We start from the raw sequence: 21,460 nt of genomic DNA, 5'->3' as shown, positions 1-21,460 counted from the left end.
GGCAGCTAAATTGAAGATGCTTGTTTTGGAACCTCGATCTCTTCTAAAGCCTCGTGCAATCTATTACGTCAAAGCAAAGAAACGTCACTCTGAAAGTGTGGCATGACGTGTTAGTTCTAAAGATTCATCAAGGGTAATTAGCGAGCGCAAATTTTGTTTCTATAATGACGTTTGTCTCGGTGACTTTGGCATCATAAGCAGTGGAAAAACAGGTCCCTGCCAGACTTGCTTGACATGACCTCCTTTACATAATATACACACGTGTGATTTGAACAATTATTATCTCACGGGTGTCTCTCTCACGTATGTAGGATAATACATTGTACTACGTTGCAAGCCCCTGGAGCAAATTTTTGATTAGTTTCTTTTGTGAACAAGAAACAATTGACAAGTGGCTCTATCCCATCTCCCCCCCCCCTTTCCCCCCCCCCCCCTTTCCCCGTCGCGATATAACCTTCGTGGTTGAAAACGACGTTAAACATCAAATAAAGAAAGAAAGAGACACGATCTCAGCAGAAAGTGAGATAAAGAGTTGTAGTACAAAACTACTGCATAATACTAATGAGAACAATCACCTGTGGTGGCTGTGACCCTTTTTGCCCAGTGAAACCATTACATTTGTCTTATTTTTATTTTTATTGTTTTTTATTGAACTCTTAACATAAAATATTTCTGATAGGCAATATTTTTAACAAAATGTGAAGGAGTTTGTCTTCAGCTATATTTCAGCTTTCTAGACACGCATGCACGCACGCACGCACGCATGCATACACGCAGGCACACACACACACGCACACATGCATGCACGCACACACACACACAAACAAACACACACACACACACTCACACACACGCACACACACACACACACACACTCGCACACTGACACACACACACACACTCGCACTCACACACACACACACACACACACACACACACACACACACACACACACACACACACACACACACACAAATGTGTTCTAATTGTTTTACATTGACTGCAATCACTGCTTTTTTCAGGGGAGACCAGCCCAGATGTTTCCTCAATCGATGTGAGTTGAATCAATTATTGATCACCTAGTTGGTGGATAATAGGAGAACACAAATGTGTATATTGATTGAACAAAAATGGAAGCATGTATAGCCTTGTTGCATATCTGACTGGCTTTGCTCTGATCAGTATAATTGGACTTCATTAACTTATCCAAATATGGAAAAAGGTTTGTACCAAAGTTGACACAGAGAAAGAAAAGAGGGGGAAAAACAAGAAAAAAAACACCAGCTGCATTGAAACCCTTCAGGCTTTAACATTCTCCTGTCAAAATTGATCCTCTTTAGTACATCATTTAATGCAATAGAAGCTTTGTTTGTGTTTGTTTGTTTGTGAGGGTGGGTGGTTGTTTGTGATGGTGGGTGATTGTTTGTGAGGGTGGGTGGTTGTTTGTGAGGGTGGGTGGTTGTTTTGGGGATAAATACGGTTTTAACTCATGTGTTTGTCAGTGCCACAGAAGGAGCAGAAAAAGATTAATTTATTACTTCTACTTTGCCTGCGCCCCCTAATCGAACATTGTTTGTAGGTGTTTGAAGGAATATGGGTATGCTGTACTTTAATTCATTCAAATATGGCCCACAAGCGTTGAAAATAAATTAAACCAGACCTGACAGTGTTTCTGGACAAGACTTTCAAGCATAGTGTTTCACAAAGTGCAGCTGTTCTTGCTGTGTAGTTCCCAGCTATTCCAACCCAACAGATGAATTGTTTTTAATAGCTTCTGCACCGACATTGAACACTTTATTGGGTGACGGGAGTCCCTTTAAGTGTCTGGAGTTGGATTAATTGTGCCCTCCCAAGACCGTTTGTTATCAGTAATATCAGTCAAGGGTAATTATTCCACGAATATTCTCACAAGGTTTACTCCACTCACATTTCCGGCTGTGATATTTATGGAACTGTTCATCAACTGTAAAGCTATTCTTGGCTGTGATATTTATGGAACTGTTTATCAACTGTTGTTATCACTATCGTTGGTGGCAGGTCAAGCGCTAAACAAACACATCAGAAGAGCTGTCCTCTAAAACAGACAAAAAAATAGAATGCTGTCTGTTTACTAATATGTTTTCAGAAATGTAGTTCATATTGAGAGCGCTTTCCTGCTGCTAGCAGGTCTCTTCGAGTTGATGTTTGTTTTCGTGTTCATTCCTTTTACCCAAGAAAGCATTTCTTGTCAGGTTAACATGAACATTCAGGACTAAATTCAGGTGTGTTTTTTTTCCAGAGTAACCACATCAAAGAGAAAGTGCTGAGAGAGTCCGGGAGATGGACATCCAACAAGAAATCACGCCTTACAATCCCTACTCTGGCACACCTTATGCAAAGGGTGAGGGAGGGAGGGCAAGAGGGAGGGAGGGGGTGGTGGGGGGAGTGAGATAGAGAGAGAGAGAAAAGGGTGAGGGAGGGAGGGGTGGTGGGGGGAGAGAGATAGAGAGAGAGAGAAAAGGGGGAGGGAGGGAGGGGTGGTGGGGGGAGAGAGATAGAGAGAGAGAAAAGGGGGAGGGAGGGAGGGCAAGAGGGAGGGAGGGGTGGTGGGGGTAGAGAGATAGAGAGAGAGAGAAAGGGTGAGGGAGGGAGGGCAAGAGGGAGGGAGGGGGTGGTGGGGGGAGAGAGATAGAGAGAGAAAGGGTGAGGGAGGGAGGGCAAGAGGGAGGGAGGGGGTGGTGGGGGGAGAGAGATAGAGAGAGAGAAAAGGGGGAGGGAGGGAGGGCAAGAGGGAGGGAGGGGTGGTGGGGGTAGAGAGATAGAGAGAGAGAGAAAGGGTGAGGGAGGGAGGGCAAGAGGGAGGGAGGGGGTGGTGGGGGGAGAGAGATAGAGAGAGAAAGGGTGAGGGAGGGAGGGCAAGAGGGAGGGAGGGGGTGGTGGGGGGAGAGAGATAGAGAGAGAAAGGGTGAGGGAGGGAGGGCAAGAGGGAGGGAGGGGGTGGTGGGAGGAGAGAGATAGAGAGAGAGAAAAGGGGGAGGGAGGGAGGGAGGGCAAGAGGGAGGGAGGGGGTGGTGGGGGGAGAGAGATAGAGAGAGAGAAAAGGGGGAGGGAGGGAGGGAGGGCAAGAGGGAGGGAGGGGGTGGTGGGGGGAGAGAGATAGAGAGAGAGAGAAAGGGTGAGGGAGGGAGGGCAAGAGGGAGGGAGGGGGTGGTGGGGGGAGAGAGATAGAGAGAGAGAAAAGGGGGAGGGAGGGAGGGCAAGAGGGAGGGAGGGGGTGGTGGGGGGAGAGAGATAGAGAGAGAGAAAAGGGGGAGGGAGGGAGGGAGGGGGTGGTGGGGGGAGAGAGATGGAGAGAGAGAAAAGGGTGAGGGAGGGAGGGCAAGAGGGAGGGAGGGGGTGGTGGGGGGAGAGAGAGAGAGAGAGAAAAGGGGGAGGGAGGGAGGGCAAGAGGGAGGGAGGGGGTGGTGGGGGGAGAGAGATAGAGAGAGAGAAAAGGGTGAGGGAGGGAGGGCAAGAGGGAGGGAGGGGGTGGTGGGGGGAGAGAGAGAGAGAGAGAAAAGGGTGAGGGAGGGAGGGCAAGAGGGAGGGAGGGAGGGGGTGGTGGGGGGGAGAGAGATAGAGAGAGAGAGAAAAGGGGGAGGGAGGGGTTCATTTTTGAGCCACTAAGGTTTTGCAATTTGTTCTGGTTTGGTGTACAAAGCAAGGCCACAACTTGACTAAATGTAACAAGTTAACTCATTGTCTCCCAGGTACGAATATATCTGTATCCACTTATATGGCTCTATCTGACCAAGTACGGATATATCCGCTCAGACTGTTAGCTTCAGTCGCTTCCTGTAACGCCGATCTAACGCCTGCATTCCAACGTGTTGATACACAGTTATTACACAGTTACTACAATTCTGAGTGACCTGCTGCAGCACAGCTGGTCTCGGCTAAAAAAAACAACTTGGTCAACATAGGTGGGGTAGAAAGTGTTACAGAGGACAGGAGGACAGTGTGCATGTGTCTATGCTTGTGAATGTGGGTGTGGATACTCTTCTTAAGACCTCCCAAATTCTGAAAAAAGCAGATGTTAAATAGGAGGGAATCTGAAAAATCAAGGTCTTAAAAAAAATGGGTAGGTCTTAAACCGGTGGGTCTTACAAGGGGGGTTCCACTGTCCTGAATTCCCTTTCGTTTAAATCCAGTGTAATGATAACATGTGTACATGTATTGAGAGCAGTGTTCTCTGATTTTCAGAGAGAGATTGGCATGGACGCAAGGCATCACTTCACAAAAGGCGACCAGTGTCTTGTCAATTCAAGGTACTTTTTGCACAGCATTAGTTTGGTGTATATTGTATTTGCTATGTTATGAGTCAATGTGTGTGTGCGCGTGTGTGTGTGTTTGTGCGCGCATGTGTGTGTGTGTGTTCTAGAAGCATCATTGTGTATGTGGTTTTGTAGAAGTCTTCTCCGGAGAACTTTTAACAGTTATGTGCTCTTTTTAACTTGCCAGCATTAATATCATGGGTCAAATTATTGTGATTTATGTTGTTAATGTATGGAAACAGTTGAAGATGCCATGCTAGTGGTTTGATTGATTGAAACAAAGGTAAAGGGAAACAATGTGGATCGCTTCCCTGGAATTTGTGTTTGTTGTGAATTTGTTGGCCTTCAGTTGAGATTGCTACTAATCTTCTTTTTATTTTCTTGTTGTTCTTTTGCCGATGAAGACGAAAGTCGAAACTAGTCTATGTTTGTCCTTGTTGCTATTTTCTGGTGAGTACATTTTTCGGATGAGACGAAAAACCGAGGTCCCTTCGTGTACACTACATTGGGGTGTGCACGTTAAAGATCCCACGATTGACAAAAGGGTCTTTCCTGGCAAAATTGTATAGGCATAGATAAAAAAAATTCCACCAAAATACCCGTGTGACTTGGAATAATAGGCCGTGAAAAGTAGGATATGCGCCGAAATGGCTGCGATCTGCTGGTCGATGTGAATGCGTGATGTATTGTGTAAAAAATTCCATCTCACACGGCATAAATAGATCCCTGCGCCTTGAGTCCGAGTCTGGAGATACGCGCGCGATATAAGACTTCATATATATAACAATGTCGTGTTGGCCAGGTTTCTACCCAACCGATATGAGAAGTTGGCTTCGTACCACCACAAAGTGTTCTGTGGCACCTACTCACAGAGCGGAGACATCTTTCTCAGCGCTTGTCAAGGTGGGTGAGGCCGAGTTGTGTTGACGAGTCTTTGCGTTACAGTAGAACCTCCCTTTTAAGACCTCCAACATTTTGAGAAGTTCAGGTCTAAAAAAGGGTGAATCTTAAAGGTCCTTGTCTACATTTTTATACCGAAATCGCCATTTGACCATTAAAATGCAGAGTCTATTATCTACAAATATCAACAATACACCCCCTTTCGATCAGGAAAGACGAAGCCAGTGTAGCCGTTTGAAAATTCATTGTAGTATTCCAGCGTAGTACTCATAGTAGGATATCCTTATTTGGAAAATGCCAAGCGCAAAACTCCTCTCAAATCCCGTGCATTTCGTGCGTTTAAAAAAAAAGCGTGGACAGCGCTCCAGTGTCAAACTGTTGCTGCACTTGTTTGGGCGTGGCTATAAGCATAGTGACATGAATTTGATTGGTCAGTATTTTTAGGCAAAGCACATGTTCTCAGCAAACAGAAAACAAAATATTGGAAGCGTATATTTTTTTTTCTATAACTTTTTTCCTCATGGTTCATTCATCATCTGACATAACTTTTTAGCGAAATCTAACCAAACGATTATTGAAAAAAAGCAAAAATGTAGACGACCACCTTTAAAATGGTGGTAAATTTACAGATATCATGAACAGAAAGTCTGAATAAAAGTCTTAATAAAAGAGGAAGTCTTAATTGGGGGATCTTAAAAGGGAGGTTCCACTGTGGCACCTTAGCAACATGGTGTTGTGCTGAGTGTTGAACAGTGCTAGCAGCAAAGAGCTAAGGTAGATTTTTTATTTTTTTTTTTTTTTTTTTACCCCCCGCGGGTTAGGGGGAGTCCCATATTGGTTGGGACTAGAAAGAATTTACCCGATGCTAACCAGCATGTCGTAAGAGGCGACTAACGGTTCTGTTTCTTCTCTTCTTTTGTCTTATTTCTGCCTTACCAGTCCTTTCACCTATATTTCCTTCCAAGAAAACTCTCCCTACTATTCCCTGCAGTTTTCCAATTCTTTTCTTGTTGTCTTATTTCTACCTGACTGGATCCATCACCTTTATTTCACTTACCAAAAGTCTTCTTTTCCACATCCTTATTTCTCTGCACCCCGCATGTCGTATGAGGCGACTAACGGATTCTGTTTCTCCTTTAACCCTTGTTAAGTGGTTCTTGTATAGAATATAGTCAATGTTTGTAAAGATTTTAGTCAAGCAGTATGTAAGAAATGTTTAGTCCTTTGTACTGGAAACTTGCATTCTCCCAGTAAGGTCATATATTGTACTACGTTGCAAGCCCCTGGAGCAATTTTTTGATTAGTGCTTTTGTGAACAAGAAACACTTAACAAGTGGCTCTATCCCATCTCCCCCCTTTCCCCTATCCCATATCCCCCCTTTCCCTCGTCGCGATATAACCTTCGTGGTTGAAAACGACGTTAAACACCAAATAAAGAAAAGGTAGATTTATGAGTTGGCGAGCAATCAATTGCAAATCCATTACACCCACTGTACCTTGTAATTTTGGCATTATCATTTTCTTATCACTTAACACGGATCTTTTGAACACAATGTGCTATTACCGGACACATAAACACACAGACCCATCTATTTCTTGTGCTTATGGAGTGAGCAACTTATGCTGAGACGTAGTATATAAGGTGCCTGATTATTCGCCGCATCAGATTTTCAAACCAGACTTTTTAAAAACTTTTTTTTAAAACTTTTAAAACATGTGTTTACTTCTTTTACGTACATATATCATTACAACAGCAGACACAAGAGACTATGCTAAATGCATCTTCAAAGAAAAAAAGAAACAAGAAATTCCTACGAGGTAGGAAAAACACCCCCGTCAAAGGGAAATAACCTTCTCAGTTGGTGGCAGTGACTGAGTGAGAATGGTTATTTCCCTTTGACCATGAAGATGTCCCTCTATAAGTCCTTGTATAATTTTAATCCACCAATAACTCCCTAACCGTGTGTTTGACTGGTCCCAATTTTTGTAAGGACCGTCTCAGGAATGTATAGAACCTGTTCACCAAGTTTGGTGACGATCGGTCCGTTCATTCTTGAGATCTATATGCGAACACAAACAAACAAACAAACAAACACATCGAGCAAAACCTATACACACCCCTATACCGGGGGTGTAAAAAATCAAACCAGACTTGATTCGTTAGAATCCTACTCTGCCCGCAACATGACGGTTCACATTGGGTTTTATGGCTTTGACCTTGTTGTGTATAACTTGCAGACCAACATGTTAGGATCTACGACACAAAACAGGGGAACTTTGAGCTGATGAAAACCATTCGAGCGCGGGATGTTGGATGGAGTGTTCTGGATGTCGCCTTCAGGTAGGATCTCTAACATTTTACAGGACTGACGTCGTTACCTTGTGTTAATAACTATCTCTGTAGTTTTTGTCCCTGTACGTTAGCACAGGTACAATCAACTTCATAATAGCGACCAATAAAGCAGTGATTGTGCCGAGTGTTTTTTAAAACGGGTATTGCCTGAAAGCCCCCAAAAGAATACATCCCCTAAACAACCGCCGCTTGGTCAGGGCAGCCAGTCAAAATTGTATATGATAAGAAGGCAGTAGCTTTGTTTTAAATAACTTCATTTTGATTATAAAAGTGGTCAAATTCAATCAAAACCTGTAGAACTGATCGGTTGATGATTTGATTTTCGCTAGTATCATGTAAGAACAGGTTAAAGATAACACTGTAATAACAAACAACAATGCACTTTTACTGAAATAAATGCAAGTGGTTCATGTATTTTAATGTTCCTTTATGCTTTCGCTTGTGTGCAGCCCAGACAGTAACTACATGATCTACTCAAGCTGGTCAGACTGCAGTGAGTAGATATATTTTTATACTTGTGTGCTTCCCTCTTACCCAAGCAAAGTTGAGTCGCAAGTGAAGTGTTCTTTCGAACGACCTTCCAAAATCTGCAAAAATCTGGTCTTTGAAAGGAGGTAGTCTTAAAATGGAGGTAAATTAAAATTTAGAGGGTATGAACAGAACATCTGTGCAAAAGATGGTCTTAAAATGAAGGTAAATTAAAATTTAGAGGGTATGAACAGAACATCTGTGCAAAAGATGGTCTTAAAATGAAGGTAAATTAAAATTTAGAGGGTATGAACAGAACATCTGTGCAAAAGATGGTCTTAAAATGAAGGTAAATTAAAATTTAGAGGGTATGAACAGAACATCTGTGCAAAAGATGGTCTTAAAATGGAGGTAAATTAAAATTTAGAGGGTATGAACAGAACATCTGTGCAAAAGATGGTCTTAAAATGGAGGTTCCACTGTACATGGATGGTGGAATGTGTGAGTGGGTGTGATTGTAGGTGTACATGAGGATACGTAACCCACTGTACATGTATGGTGGAATGTGTGAGTGGGTGTAATTGTATGTGTACTTGAGGATACGTAACCCACTGTACATGGATGGTGGAATGTGTGAGTGGGTGTAATTGTATGTGTACTTGAGGATTCCTGAAATGAAATGTTTTTCCAAAAAGAAAACACAAAAAAACATGCACCAAAAAATCATTAAAATAAAAAGGCTCCCTTTTCCCGCTTTTCCCCATTCCACTTGCATGCTATAAGTACAAGTAAACACAAGTGAAGTTTCTTTCAGTCCTCTGTGACTTTTTTATTTTTTGTATGCTCCACAGACTTGGTCGAGGGTCAGAGTTTTCTTCCACACGAGATTACATTGATTGTCTAACGAAGACATCAGCTAATCGAGTGCGGAAGAAAACTGTCCCACAACCAAGTCTGAATAGCAGTTGTGCCTCACAGCTTCAACACAGAAAAGAACAAAAACTTTTTGTGAACTCACGCTTTGACAAGGCCACCACAGCCATGCTTGTGGAGATATCTACTTCTTTGATGGAAGTGACCGAACAACTATGAATGACGTCTCAGTATGAGTGAATGACGTAACAGTCTTTATCTTTTAAAGCATCGCATTCTCCATGATGTCTTTTCCGTGTCTGCATGCACGAATAGTATGATCTTTCCGCTTTCTTTGTCATCTCTGTACACAACTCTGTCCTACTATTTCAGACTCGCAAGCCTCATAAGCGAGCCAATTTCCAATGACAGCTTAACTCGCGTATGGAAACAGTACTGTCAACTGCGATGCCGTTTGCAATATTCTTAGTTTGGGCGAATTTGTCAAGAAAAGAAGCGAGAAACAGCGGGAGAAATGAAAGTGATGTGTGCATTTTTTGGCTTTGGGAGGAACGATTGCGAGTATGACTCTGTCCTTGTCATGCTCCTGAAGCTTGGTACATACAATCTTGCACACCGTTTGCTTTAGTAGCTTTAAGCGGCAAAGAAGGAAAGCGTGAGACACACTGACGTATGATGTGTTTGTTTCAGTTCACCTGTGCAACATCCATGGTGACCATGACGTGCATGAGTCATTGGTGCTGTCGCCCGGTGAACACAGTTTCTGCATCTTCTCCCTCATGTTCTCCTGCGACAACAGGGAGATCATTGGAGGGTCAGTAAACATTTCATTATTATTTATTTATTAATTTATTGACTTATTGTCCCTTGATTGATTGATTGAATGATTGATCGATTGATTGATTGATTTATTCATTAATCTATTTATTTATTAATTTATTTATTTATTTATTTATTTATTTGTTGGCTTATTATCCCTTTATTGATTGATTGATTGATATTCCATTAATTAATTAATTCATTTTTTAAAAAATTAATTTATTATTTTCTTTCTTTCTTTATTTATTTCAGAGCCAATGATGGATGCCTGTACATATACGACAGAGAGAGCAATCAACGCACACTGAAGGTGATTGTTATTTTAGAACAACTTTTTGACGGAAAGAGATTCTTCTTCTTCTTGGCGTTCGCAGAGGTTACACAATCAGTCCAGCACTGGTGATAAATGTTGTCGTTTTCTCCAACTCCTGTCGACTGCCGTATAGTTTGGTCTGCAAGGGAGTTGGTGACGGCCACACTTCTTTTCGTTCCTCATCTAGTAAGGGACATCGCTGTAAGATGTGTTCCGCTGTTTGGTCCTCTTGACCGCAGGCACAGGTTGGTGCTGGCGCCAGCTTGAACTTTCGGTTCATGTGAGCATTGAGCCTGTTGTGGCCAGTACGCAGTCTGATGAGGTTGACTTGCTGCTCTCTGGACATTGTGTGGTAGTCATCTCTGTTTGTCCTTGGCCTCATCAATGCCTTGATGATTGTCTTCTGCTCACTAAAGCTGACACTGTTTTCAGGTTGGTCTTCCACGGCTCCTTCTTTTGCCAGCTCATCGGCCCTTTCATTTCCTGGTATCCCACAGTGTGCTGGTATCCACTGGAGGACAACTCTTCTGGTTTGTCTGACCATCTGTAATGCTTTGGCCAGCTGTGGGAGTTTGTCGTTCTCTAGGGCCTGAAGGACTGAAAGGGCGTCCGAGAGGAAGACAACTTGGTAGCAAGGGTCTGCGGAGTCCTGAACGAAGGAGGCGGCCTGCATGAGAGCTTCTGCTTCTGCTTTATAGTTTGGGAAAGAGATTAATAAACACACCTTGAGCGGAGGGAATCGGTTTGAAAGGGAAGTAGCAGTTTTGATTAAAGCTTGGATGATATTAAGTTGATCATCTGCATGGAATGTTTACTGTTTTAGTCCATTTTAACTCTTTGCCTCCTGGTACACCTGCTTGAGAACCCATATACAGATCTCGGAAACGCCAGCTGTACATAATGCTACCTATGATGCATATCTGTTTTCGTTTCTACCGGCTTCCTGCAAGGTTTGAATGTTCATACTCCAGGTACAAAACTGTCGTCAACTGTGGAAGACCTGCTTCGCATTTGCGACTTCATAAGATCAGCAGGCCTAAGACTATGAGTGACACAACCGTCGAACGCTGAAGAAGAAGAACAAGAGCGTTCATTATTTTGGAAATCTTGCAGTCGTTACTTTGCTGCAATTTAAAAAAAAAGTGTACTTAATTGCTTTACTTCACCCCCTGCGGGTTAAGGGGAAGAATTTACCCGATGCTCCCCAGCATGTCGTAAGAGGCGACTAACGGATTCTGTTTCTCCTTTTACCCTTGTTAAGTGTTTCTTGTATAGAATATAGTCAATGTTTGTAAAGATTTTAGTCAAGCAGTATGTAAGAAATGTTTAGTCCTTTGTACTGGAAACTTGCATTCTCCCAGTAAGGTAATATATTGTACTACGTTGCAAGCCCCTGGAGCAATTTTTTGATTTGTGCTTTTGTGAACAAGAAACAATTAACAAGTGGCTCTATCCCATCTCCCCCCTTTCCCCGTCGCGATATAACCTTCGTGGTTGAAAACGACGTTAAACACCAAATAAAGAAAGAATGCTTTACTTCCCATGTTACAGGAGGCAAGGGGTTAATGAGGTGTTTACTGGAAACAAACAAAATGCCTTGTTATGCAACATATATATTGTATTTTTCTCAGATTGACGCCCATGATGATGACGTGAATTGCGTGTCCTTTGCCGACAACTCCTCTCAGATCCTCTACAGTGGAGGGGACGATGGGCTCTGCAAGGTAACACCATGGCTTTTACTTTTTACTTCCCTTTTAGTGTGTGAGTGTCTGTCTGTCTGTCTGTCTGTCTGTAGGCATGCGTGTCAGTCCTGAGTACTTCGGATGGTTTTACTTCACATATTTTTTATGTTTTGGTTGTATTCATGGTTGATTATTTAAGAGCATACCACACTTTTCCATCCATTGTTTAATTGTATGGACCGCACACTATAAATTATCTTACCTTACTTTACAGGTGTGGGACCGCCGGACCCTGAGGGAAGACAGCCCGGCCCCTGTGGGCGTGATGGCCGGCCATGTGGACGGTATCACCTACATCGACACCAAGGTGGGTTGGAGCTGGAAATTGTTTTTCATTAATTTTCCATTAAATTACATATTCCTACTCCGAATCACATGTAGCATTGACACAATCGGAGATGCTAGGTTCTGTACAGGCTAACCGTCTAAGGGAAGCAACCCCAACCACAAAAGTGTAAACGTAGCCATGGTAATGCCCATACACCCGGGGAGTTACCTCCCCTCGTGCATGCCACGTCACCACTGCTACTGAACACGTGGTTCCTATCATTCGACCTTACAGCTTTCGAGGGAGCAGGTTGTTGTATTTTTTGGGCTCCCCTGTGGCTGCGCTGTTGGTGTTGTTTTGACACCCACCGGCCACGTTACCGTCTATCTTGCCTCCTGCTTCGTAGTTGGTGAGCTCTTTCCATTTTGGTCATTATTTTGACAGGAAATTTGTTGTAGTTGCTGATTTTCGTCCGTGTTTGGACCTGTGATATTTCAGTGACTACTGTTGGCCGCCATTTTTGTTGTCAGCATGAGTTGACAGATTTTTGTGGCTAGGCCATGTATTTTGGAGGTAAACGTAATTTTACCTTCTTACTTGCTTTCTGCTTTGTTTAGCTGGTAAGCTTGTTCCTTCTTGTCTTTAGTTTGACAGGAATTTACCTATAGTTGCTGACCTTTTTGTCCGTTTGGACTCCTAAATGCGTTTCAGTAACTTATCTTGTGGCCGCCACGTTCGGTTGCTCAGCTTTCCTGACAGCTTATTTATGTGGCTAGGCCTATGTTATGGTGAGGTTCTCCTTACTTTACCTGCGTTTTTGCCTTCTGCTTTGTTAGTTGGTAAGCCATTTCATATTTCGTCATTTCTTTGACAGGAATTTTTGTTATTGCTTAATTTTCGTCCGTTTTGGACTTCTAAATTTTGCCCAGTAACTTATCGCTTGGCCGCCATTTTGTGTATCAGCGTCGCTGACAGTGGTTTACTTGGCTAGGCTTTAGCAGGTTTCTACCAGTCCGTAGGACTTGTCGTGGTTTCGGATTTAACATGTTTTTTATGTTTTGTTCGTTACTTTTCTGCCTTGAACAAACACTTTGTGGGGCAGTCATATACTGTTGTACGTCCTGTTTCTTCTCCTCGCCTTCTCTGCCGTTAGCAGATCAGGTGTTGCAGGTGTCTGCGTTATCTTTGTGAAGAAATTGTCGCGTGCCAAGCCTGCGTCTTCCGTTGGTCCCGCTGTCTGTGGGCGACGTCACCTTGTTGGCTTCTTTGACGCTTCCGGCCGAGACGTTGTCTAGGGCGGATGTTTTGCTTCTTCGTCTTCTACCGCTGTGGTTGGCGATTCAAGTAAGTCGAGCTGGTCCACAGGCCCTCGTGAGGCCGTCGGACAGTCCCTGCTGGGACACAGCTCTTTTCGGCGGGTTCACGACCCGCAAACCCCTGTTCAGTCGCACCCTGGCTTCACTGAAGACCATTGTGTGGCTGAGCAATGGCGGCAGTTGGTTCCGGCTACTTCTCCGACGTACGCACCCGCTGGGGTCGTTTCCGGAGTTGTCTAGCCGTTTCCGACTGCTGCGCTTCCGGCACTCGCCGGAAGCATAGGTCCCCCGATGTACGCACCCGCTGTGGTCGTTTCCGGGGTTGACCAGGTCCCCCGATGTGCGCACCCGCTGTGGTCGTTTCCGGGGTTGACCGGACGTTGCCCCCCGGGCATTCGTCCTCTGTTCAGTCGCACCCTGGCTTCCTCGAAGACCATTGTGTGGCGGAGCAGTGGCGGTAGCCGTTTCCGGCGCTGCGCTTCCGGCACTCGCTGGAAGCATAGGTCCTCTGACGTACGCACCCGCTGTGGTCGTTTCCGGGGTTGACCGGACGTTGCCCCCCGGGCATTCGTCCTCTGTTCAGTCACACCCTGGCTTCCTCGAAGACCATTGTGTGGCGGAGCAATGGCGGTAGCCGTTTCTGGCGCTGCGCTTCCGGCACTCGCTGGAAGCATAGGTCCTCTGACGTACGCACCCGCTGTGGTCGTTTCCGGGGTTGACCGGACGTTGCCTTTAGGGCATTCGGGCTTCCGGCCTCCGTCCTCGCATTCGGCGCTTCCGCTTTTCGCGGTCTCGTCTGGTGCTTTCCGGCTCCGCCCGGATTTACTGCTCCTTTCGCTTCCACTTCCTTCAGGATGTCGGTAGCTGAGGAGCAACGCCAGCCCTTCGGGCAGGTGTTGTCTTAGCCCTGGCCGATGTAGTCAGCGTTTCAACCTTCGGTTGTCGCGTCGACTGCCGTTCCGGTGCCGGCGGCTGCAGACTTGCCGTCTTCTCTCTCTTAGCCTGGTCAAGGCATGAGTTAGGACGACGTCGGGGGGGGACGGATTTCCGGTTTTCCGGTTATGCCGTTTCACCGGCCTTCCACCAGTACGTGGACTTCGGGTTTTTTCGCTGGTTGTGTCGGACATTCAGTCTGTCGTCAGCGATTCCACACGTGCTGGTTATCGGGAAAAAGGCTTAACGCTGTCCTCTTAGCTGCGGCAGAGGTCACGTCGAAGTTTTTTCCCGGACGGGGCTTCGGCCTCCTACACTTCCTGTCTGGAAGCTTAGGTTCTCCATCACAAGCGCACGTTGTGGCTTGTCTGGCGTTGATCGAGGACTGGCCTACGGGCGTTCGGGTTCCGGCCCCAGTCCTCTTCTGTTCTGTCTCACTCTTGTTCCGTCGTGGGCATTTGTGTTTCACAGGGCTGCAGCCGTTGTCGGCGTGGCGTTTCCGGTTTTACTGGAAGCATAAGTCCTCCATTTCAAGTACACTTTGCGGTTTTGACTGGAGTTGACAGAGGACTGGCCTACGGGCGTTTGGGCTTCCGGCCTCAGTCTACTCTATGCAACTTTCGCTTCCGTTTTTTGCGGTTTTGTCTGCTGCATTTCCGGCTCTGTTCGGATACACTTCTCCTCTTCCTGACACTCCTTCGGAGGTCGGGGGGTGAGGAACAGCGGCTGGCCTACGGGCATTTAGGCTTTCAGCCTCAGCCGGGGCAGTCTTCACTTTACCTGTTGGGTGTTGAGTTTACTGCCTATTCAGTTCGGGTGGCCCTGGACGTTTCCCCTATTCACGACCGTCATTAGGGGGATGAGTCAGGTCTTTTTCCGGTTGGATGGTTTTCCGGTTTCCGGTCATCTCATTCATCAGTTTACCACCAGCAACTGTGACTTCGGTTGCGTTCGTAGCTGAGCTATTCTGGTTTTCAGTCTTTGGTCAGCAATCGAACACGTTCTGGATTTCCGTCGAAGCTCGGAGCTTCGGCTCAGGATTTCCCGTTGGGTGCATCGACATTGGTGGCTTCCTTGTTGGTTGACTTTGTTGTCGATGTCGGACTTCCGTTCCGTGAAGATAGGATGTTTTCCTACTTCCGGTTCCTTAGTCACCTTTTGTAGGTACCACGGTTTGCAGGTTTTGGCTAGGCCATCTCCTCCCGAAAGTGGTATCTCTAGTGTTTTGGTTCTGCCGCTGTTTCTACTATGGTTCAGTTCCGGAACATGCTCAGCCTTGACTGGCCTCGGCTACACGGGCTTCACCTTCTGTTCCTTCTTGCTTATTCAGCCTTTGGAACTTGCCTCCTTTCTCTACTCTGTTGGCCAGCCCTTGCTAGGGTGAGCATGGAGCAGATGAGGCTGCCCTTCCTTCACTACGCTCGTACGGCGGGTGTCGGAGGGACTCGTTTCTTTCGCATTCTCAGTTCCCTGAACAGTCAAAGAGAGTCGCTTAAACTTTGCCTGCAGTAGAGATTCAGTCGAGTAGAGATCAGCAGGTCTCTGACTGCTTTACAAGGGTTGAAGGAAGGTAAGGCTAGCATACTCAGAAACATGCTTAGCAGAAGCATGCTCATTCCTCTGGTTAAGCTAAGCTGGCAGCCTATAGGCAGCCTTGGCTGGGCAACAGCCATTCCACGTTGCGGCGATGGTGGTTGTTGCCTTCCCGTTTCTTGTGGCTTCGGACTTCGTCTTTTCTTTCCTTTGTTCTCTCTTTTTAAGAGATTGGATAGGACGATTTTCGTTTGGGTGGGGTTCTCTGGATTCAGGTTACCCCTGTTTGGCCACAAACGTTTGGACTTTGGTCCTTGTTGTCTTTCATCGAGTCGGACTCTGTCTTTCTCTAGTGATCAGACGCGTTCTGGTGTTTCGTCCAAACTTAAGGTACGCTTGAGTTGGCCTCGGAGGTAACATTCAGATTTTCCTGAGGGGGCATTGTCTTGGACAATGGATGTTTGAGGAGTAGTTCTTTGTGGCTTTCCTCCTCTCTCTCAGGTTTTGGCTACTCTTCTCCTTCGGGCAGAGGTTTAGCTAAGGTTTGGTTCCTGTGACTTCAGTCTTGGGCCTTTCCTCTCTTCTTCCTCATCTTAGTATGAGGCGAGTCCGGATGACGTCCGTTGGGTCGGGTTTCCTTACAGTCGCCCGGCTACAAAAGGCAACTTTGTCTAGGGCGGTTGTCCGTTTTTCTCCGCGTTGGACTCTGTCTTCAGACAGGGACAGACGCGCTCTGGGTTTCTGGCCAAACTCAGGTAGGCTCTTGATTTGGCTAGGAAGTTAACTGCCTGTTTTTTCCCTGAGAACTCTGGTTTCGGGAGTCTTATGGCTGGCTGGCTTCACGGTTTACGTTTACCAGTCTTGGTTTTCTGCTTTAGGTTTTTGATTCACTCTCGATTACCTTCAAGCAGACTGTTTTGGGAACATTCTGGCTTTTAGCCATTTTGTTTATGGTTGCCAGTCACATCGGTTTTTGACCACCGTGGGTCCTCACTTCCGGTAGCTTACGCACAGTCGTAAGTGGCTGCTGTCGGGTGCTACCTCTCTCCCTGCGTTCGCAGGGACTGGTAGGGGATGACTGGCGACCTTCTATTGTGAGTTTTCTCTTCGAGGTGGACTCTGGTACGTAGTGCTTGGATGTCTCTCTCTCGCTCTTTCGTGGGGATTGGTCACTCTTATTTTGAGCTGACTTCTTTCTCACAAGCCTTTTGGGCTTTACTACATCCCAAGGTTTGCAGACTTTGGCATGGTTGTCTTAAGGTCACCGCGGGGGTTCGTCCTTCTCAGTTGAGGGGACAACCTTACGCACGGATCTTCTCAGGACATTAGCATTTCCTTCCAATAAAAGGGGGGGGGGGAAGCTTGTCTTTCCCTTGGCTCGCCAGGGTTATTAATCCAAGGCTTGGGTCTATTCCTGTGCTGTTTTTTACGGCTAGGAGATTGGAAGAAGTGCTGAGCACAGCTTTCTGGATCTCTGAGGTTGTCTCTTACGCTTTTGCCTGAGATACTTCTCGGCTGTCAATCAGGACTTTCCTCGGTTCCCTCACTGCCTGTTGGCAGTGGGCCAGCCCTGCCAAGGGCTTTTTGAGTGGGTTAGATTTTCTTTCCCACTGGGACCGCCCTGATTCTTTGGCAGCGGTCCAGGTTTTCGGCAAGGTTTTTTGAGTGAGTTGGATTTTTCTTTCCCACCGCCTTGTTGTTGCAATCTGCTACATGTGATTCGGAGTAGGAATATGTAATTTAATCGAAAATTTTATTGTAAATTTTCATTTAATAAATATACCTACCCGAATCACATAGTATATTCCCTCCCGCCAACCCCGCTTTTGATTTGGAGAATTTATTCTTTAGGTCGAATGATAGGAACCACGTGTTCAGTAGCAGTGGTGACGTGGCATGCACGAGGGGAGGTAACTCCCCGGGTGTATGGGCATTACCATGGCTACGTTTACACTTTTGTGGTTGGGGTTGCTTCCCTTAGACGGTTAGCCTGTACAGAACCTAGCATCTCCGATTGTGTCAATGCTACATGTGATTCGGGTAGGTATATTTATTAAATGAAAATTTACAATAAAATTTTCCATTTCCGTTTCTTCATTATCATATTGTTTGGACATTCCTCGCTTCCTCTGAGGTGAAAGGTAGCAGTAAGAAGAGTCGCGCTACCCAAGTGTGTGCGTGTTTAGGTGTAATCAGTCGCCTGCACTTATGGCAAGGTCTTTTGCGTGCCAATGTGGGGCAGGGGGATGGGACATGGATACCGTCTCAGAGTCTGCACATAAAGTTTACCCGTGTCTGAGCTACCAGACCCCCAAATAGTATATGAGATGTTAAAACTTCGAGCCATCTCTGCCAGCAGTTCAAGGTATTTTCCTTGAAAATGAAGTAACGTATTTTTAAGCCTACAAGGTGCATCTGCGTTACACCATTCAGACCCCTGGACCTTTTCCTCCATGATATTGAAACACATTGGAATTATTTTGTGTCAAAAATGAGAGTTGTGGTTAATGAGCTGTATTGGCCTGTAGGCGGTACAAGACAATATGCCTCTTTTTCACTCTGCCACTCTTTGATCTAAAATTTATTTTTTTATTTTTTGTTTAGATAACGCTGTTCCTTTAATGCTGATATTTAACTTTAATTTGTCACTTTCAGGGTGACGCTCGCTACTTTGTGTCCAACTCCAAGGACCAGACCATCAAGCTGTGGGACAACCGCATGTTTTCTCCCAAAGAGGGGGTGGAGGTGAGCTGCTTTTTATTTAGTAACTCAAGTGTCCAAAATCGCATTCTTATGCTGTCTGTCAGTGCTATTATTTTGAAAAATATGTCATGAAAAGTAGTTTTGAAGTTGTGGAGCTTGACCATGTTAGCTGATTTCGGTTTGAATACAGTGGAACCCCCCTTTTAAGACCTCCAAGAATCTGAGAAAATCAGGTCTTAGAGAAAAAGGAGGGAGTCTTAAAATGGGGGTAATTTTACAGAGGTTATGAACAGAAAGTCTGAGAAAAGGTCTTAAAAAGGAGGGAGTCTTAAAATGGGGGTAATTTTACAGAGGTTATGAACAGAAAGTCTGAGAAAAGGTCTTAAAAAGGAGGGAGTCTTGAAGTGGGGGTAATGTTTACAGCGGTTAGGAACAGAAAGGCTGAGAAAAGGTCTTAAAAAGGAAGGAGTCTTAAAATGGGGGTAATTTTACAGAGGTTATGAACAGAAAGTCTGAGAAAAGGTCTTAAAAAGGAGGGAGTCTTAAATTGGGGGGTCTTAAAAGGGGGGTTCCACTCTATAAAGGACTGATGTTATGAGGCATTGATGCCACAAGTATTACTCCTGAGTTGGAGGCTTTAACTATCTTTCTTCCATGTTTCTTTTTTTCTTACTTGTAAAAATTGCATTTATTCATTTTAATCTCCACGTTTTTCCTGTTTTTTAGGCCACAAAGAAAGCAGTATCTAGTCAGAGGTGGGACTACAGATGGCAGCAAGTTCCACGAAACTGTGAGTAGGAGTATGGAACGTTAGACAACTGTTTTTTGTGGGCGGACTTGTACCTCGCATGCATACATTGAAGTGTATTGTGTGGTGTGGTGTTGTGTTGTGTTGTGTTGTGTTATTGTGTTGTGTTGTGTTATTGTGTTGCGTTGTGTTATTGTATTGTGTTGTTGTGTTGTGTTGTTATTGTGTTGTGGTGTGGTGTTGTGTTGTGTTATCGTGTTGTGTTGTGTTGTGTTGTGGTATGTTGTGTTGTGTTGTGTTGCGTTGTGTTGTGTGTTGTGTTATGTTGTGTTGTGTTGTTGCGTTACGTTGCGTTGTGTTGCATCGTATGGTATTGTATTGTATTGTATTGTATCGTATTGCAGTGAACAGAAAGAAGAGTGTGAGCGGGGACACGTCTGTGATGACGTATCGCGGCCACTGCGTGTTGCACACGTTGATCAGAGCTCGCTTCTCTCCGGCCTTCACCACGGGCCAGCGCTATATCTACAGCGGCTGTGCTACGGGCAGCGTTGTTGGTACGTGGATTTTCTTTTTTTATTGACTACTCTCATTCTCTCCAGGGATACTGCTATTGACCTTTATTCCCTGTTTTAAGACTCAAAGATTTTTCTGTCTTTATAAAAACAAGGAAAATTGACTCGTAGTGTGAGGCGGTTTAAAACACAAAATACATCTCATTTACTAGTTTTACTCTTCTTAAAATGTTTGAAATGTTAACAATGATTATTATTTTCTTGCTGGCTCTTCCTGCAGTGCTCTGTTGGTGAAAACATATCTTGTCCTTTTGGTCTCCTTAATGGACGAGTTCCGGAAATAACTCTGTAGGGTTTTTATGGATTGTGGAAGAGTTGCTTGCCCTTGTTTTTCCTTGCTTTTTCATGGAAACACGAAGGCATTTGCTACATGTGACATTGAAGGCTTGACTCAGTGTTTCTATGGAAACAAGTAAAAGCAACTCTTCCAGAACCCATTCAAACTTGACAGAGTTATATCCCAACATTGTCTATTTACACCCCCGGTATAGGGGTGTGTATAGGATTCGGTCGATGTGTTTGTTTGTTTGTTTGTTTGTGTGTGTGTTTGTGTTCGCATATAGATCTCAAGAATGAACGGACCGATCGTCACCAAACTTGGTGAACAGGTTCTATACATTCCTGAGACAGTCCTTACAAAAATTGGGACCAGTCAAACACACGGTTAGGGAGTTATTGGTGGATTAAGATTCTACAAGGACTTATAGACGGACATCTTAATGGTCAAAGGGAAATAACCTCAGTTGGTGGCAGTGAGAATGGTTATTTCCCTTTGACCAACGGGGGTGTTTTTCCTACCTCGGAGGAATTTCTTGTTTTTTCTACTTTGATCAAAGTAATGTAACTGTGGCTAGATTAGTGTGCAGCAACCACTTTTTGAAAGACATCCTGGTTAGTGGCGCTTGGAAGAAGTGAAATGAGCCCCAAAAGGCGAAGTGGATGAAGACGGATTAATATTAATGAAGTTAATAAAGTACAAATAAATTGGTTCAGTTTTATGAACATATCAACGGGTGTATATATATTTCAGTGGGAGTTTGTGTGTGTGTGCAGTGTATGATCTTCTGACTGGCAAAGTGGTGAAGAACCTGGACGGAGGTCACAGGTCATGTGTCCGTGACGTCAGCTGGCATCCCTACGAGAACAACATCATCAGCTCTTCTGTAAGTGTTCAGTATTACATTGTATTGATGTCTTTGTCTTTGTTTGGATGTCTGTGTATATGCATGTGTCTGTGTAGCACAGCTATGAGAAACGTTTTGTGTGTGTGTGTAACAAAGCTATTTGCGTCGATTATTGCACCCAGTCTAGACGTACACACGCTCCCCCCTGCCCTGCCCTTCCCCCCCCCCCCACAGGGTACAAAAGTACATACAAACAAGCTGTGTGTGTGTGCATGTGTGTGTGTTTGTACCTGTATCTGACTGTCTGTGTGTACATACACATGAGCGAACCTGTGTAACATAGCAAAAAAAGCAGGAAAAACCAACAGACAAAACCAAACCCTGTCCACAGTACATACCATGACGGCCCTAACACACATTTTCTCTGCCTGTTTTCAGTGGGCAAATGGACCTGAATTTGTCAGATTTTGTAGGTTTTACAAGGGGGGTTCCTCAGT

The 21,460-nt window shown here is 45.0% G+C and overlaps 1 protein-coding gene across 5 annotated transcripts in view; it reads left to right on the top strand.

Annotated features, from left to right (window-relative positions):
- LOC138960069 (DDB1- and CUL4-associated factor 11-like) overlaps positions 1-21,460 on the top strand; it is a 63,073-nt gene that overhangs the window by 33,755 nt on the left and 7,858 nt on the right. For all 5 annotated transcript variants that reach the window (XM_070331829.1, XM_070331812.1, XM_070331820.1 and 2 more), the window contains 14 exons: positions 1,023-1,054; positions 2,279-2,380; positions 4,222-4,286; positions 5,095-5,195; positions 7,431-7,533; positions 7,995-8,038; positions 9,577-9,700; positions 9,958-10,015; positions 11,650-11,742; positions 11,978-12,070; positions 18,469-18,558; positions 19,243-19,306; positions 19,669-19,821; positions 20,893-21,002. In XM_070331829.1, the coding sequence (XP_070187930.1) occupies positions 1,023-1,054; positions 2,279-2,380; positions 4,222-4,286; positions 5,095-5,195; positions 7,431-7,533; positions 7,995-8,038; positions 9,577-9,700; positions 9,958-10,015; positions 11,650-11,742; positions 11,978-12,070; positions 18,469-18,558; positions 19,243-19,306; positions 19,669-19,821; positions 20,893-21,002 (1,232 nt within the window). The remainder of the gene's footprint in view (positions 1-1,022; positions 1,055-2,278; positions 2,381-4,221; positions 4,287-5,094; positions 5,196-7,430; positions 7,534-7,994; positions 8,039-9,576; positions 9,701-9,957; positions 10,016-11,649; positions 11,743-11,977; positions 12,071-18,468; positions 18,559-19,242; positions 19,307-19,668; positions 19,822-20,892; positions 21,003-21,460) is intronic.

The sequence above is a fragment of the Littorina saxatilis genome, linkage group LG1 (assembly GCF_037325665.1).
Source record: "Littorina saxatilis isolate snail1 linkage group LG1, US_GU_Lsax_2.0, whole genome shotgun sequence".
In the NCBI taxonomy this organism is placed as follows: Eukaryota; Metazoa; Mollusca; class Gastropoda; order Littorinimorpha; family Littorinidae; genus Littorina; species Littorina saxatilis.
Note: the sequence above shows the minus strand (reverse complement) of the source record. Positions and strands in the feature narration are given on the sequence as shown.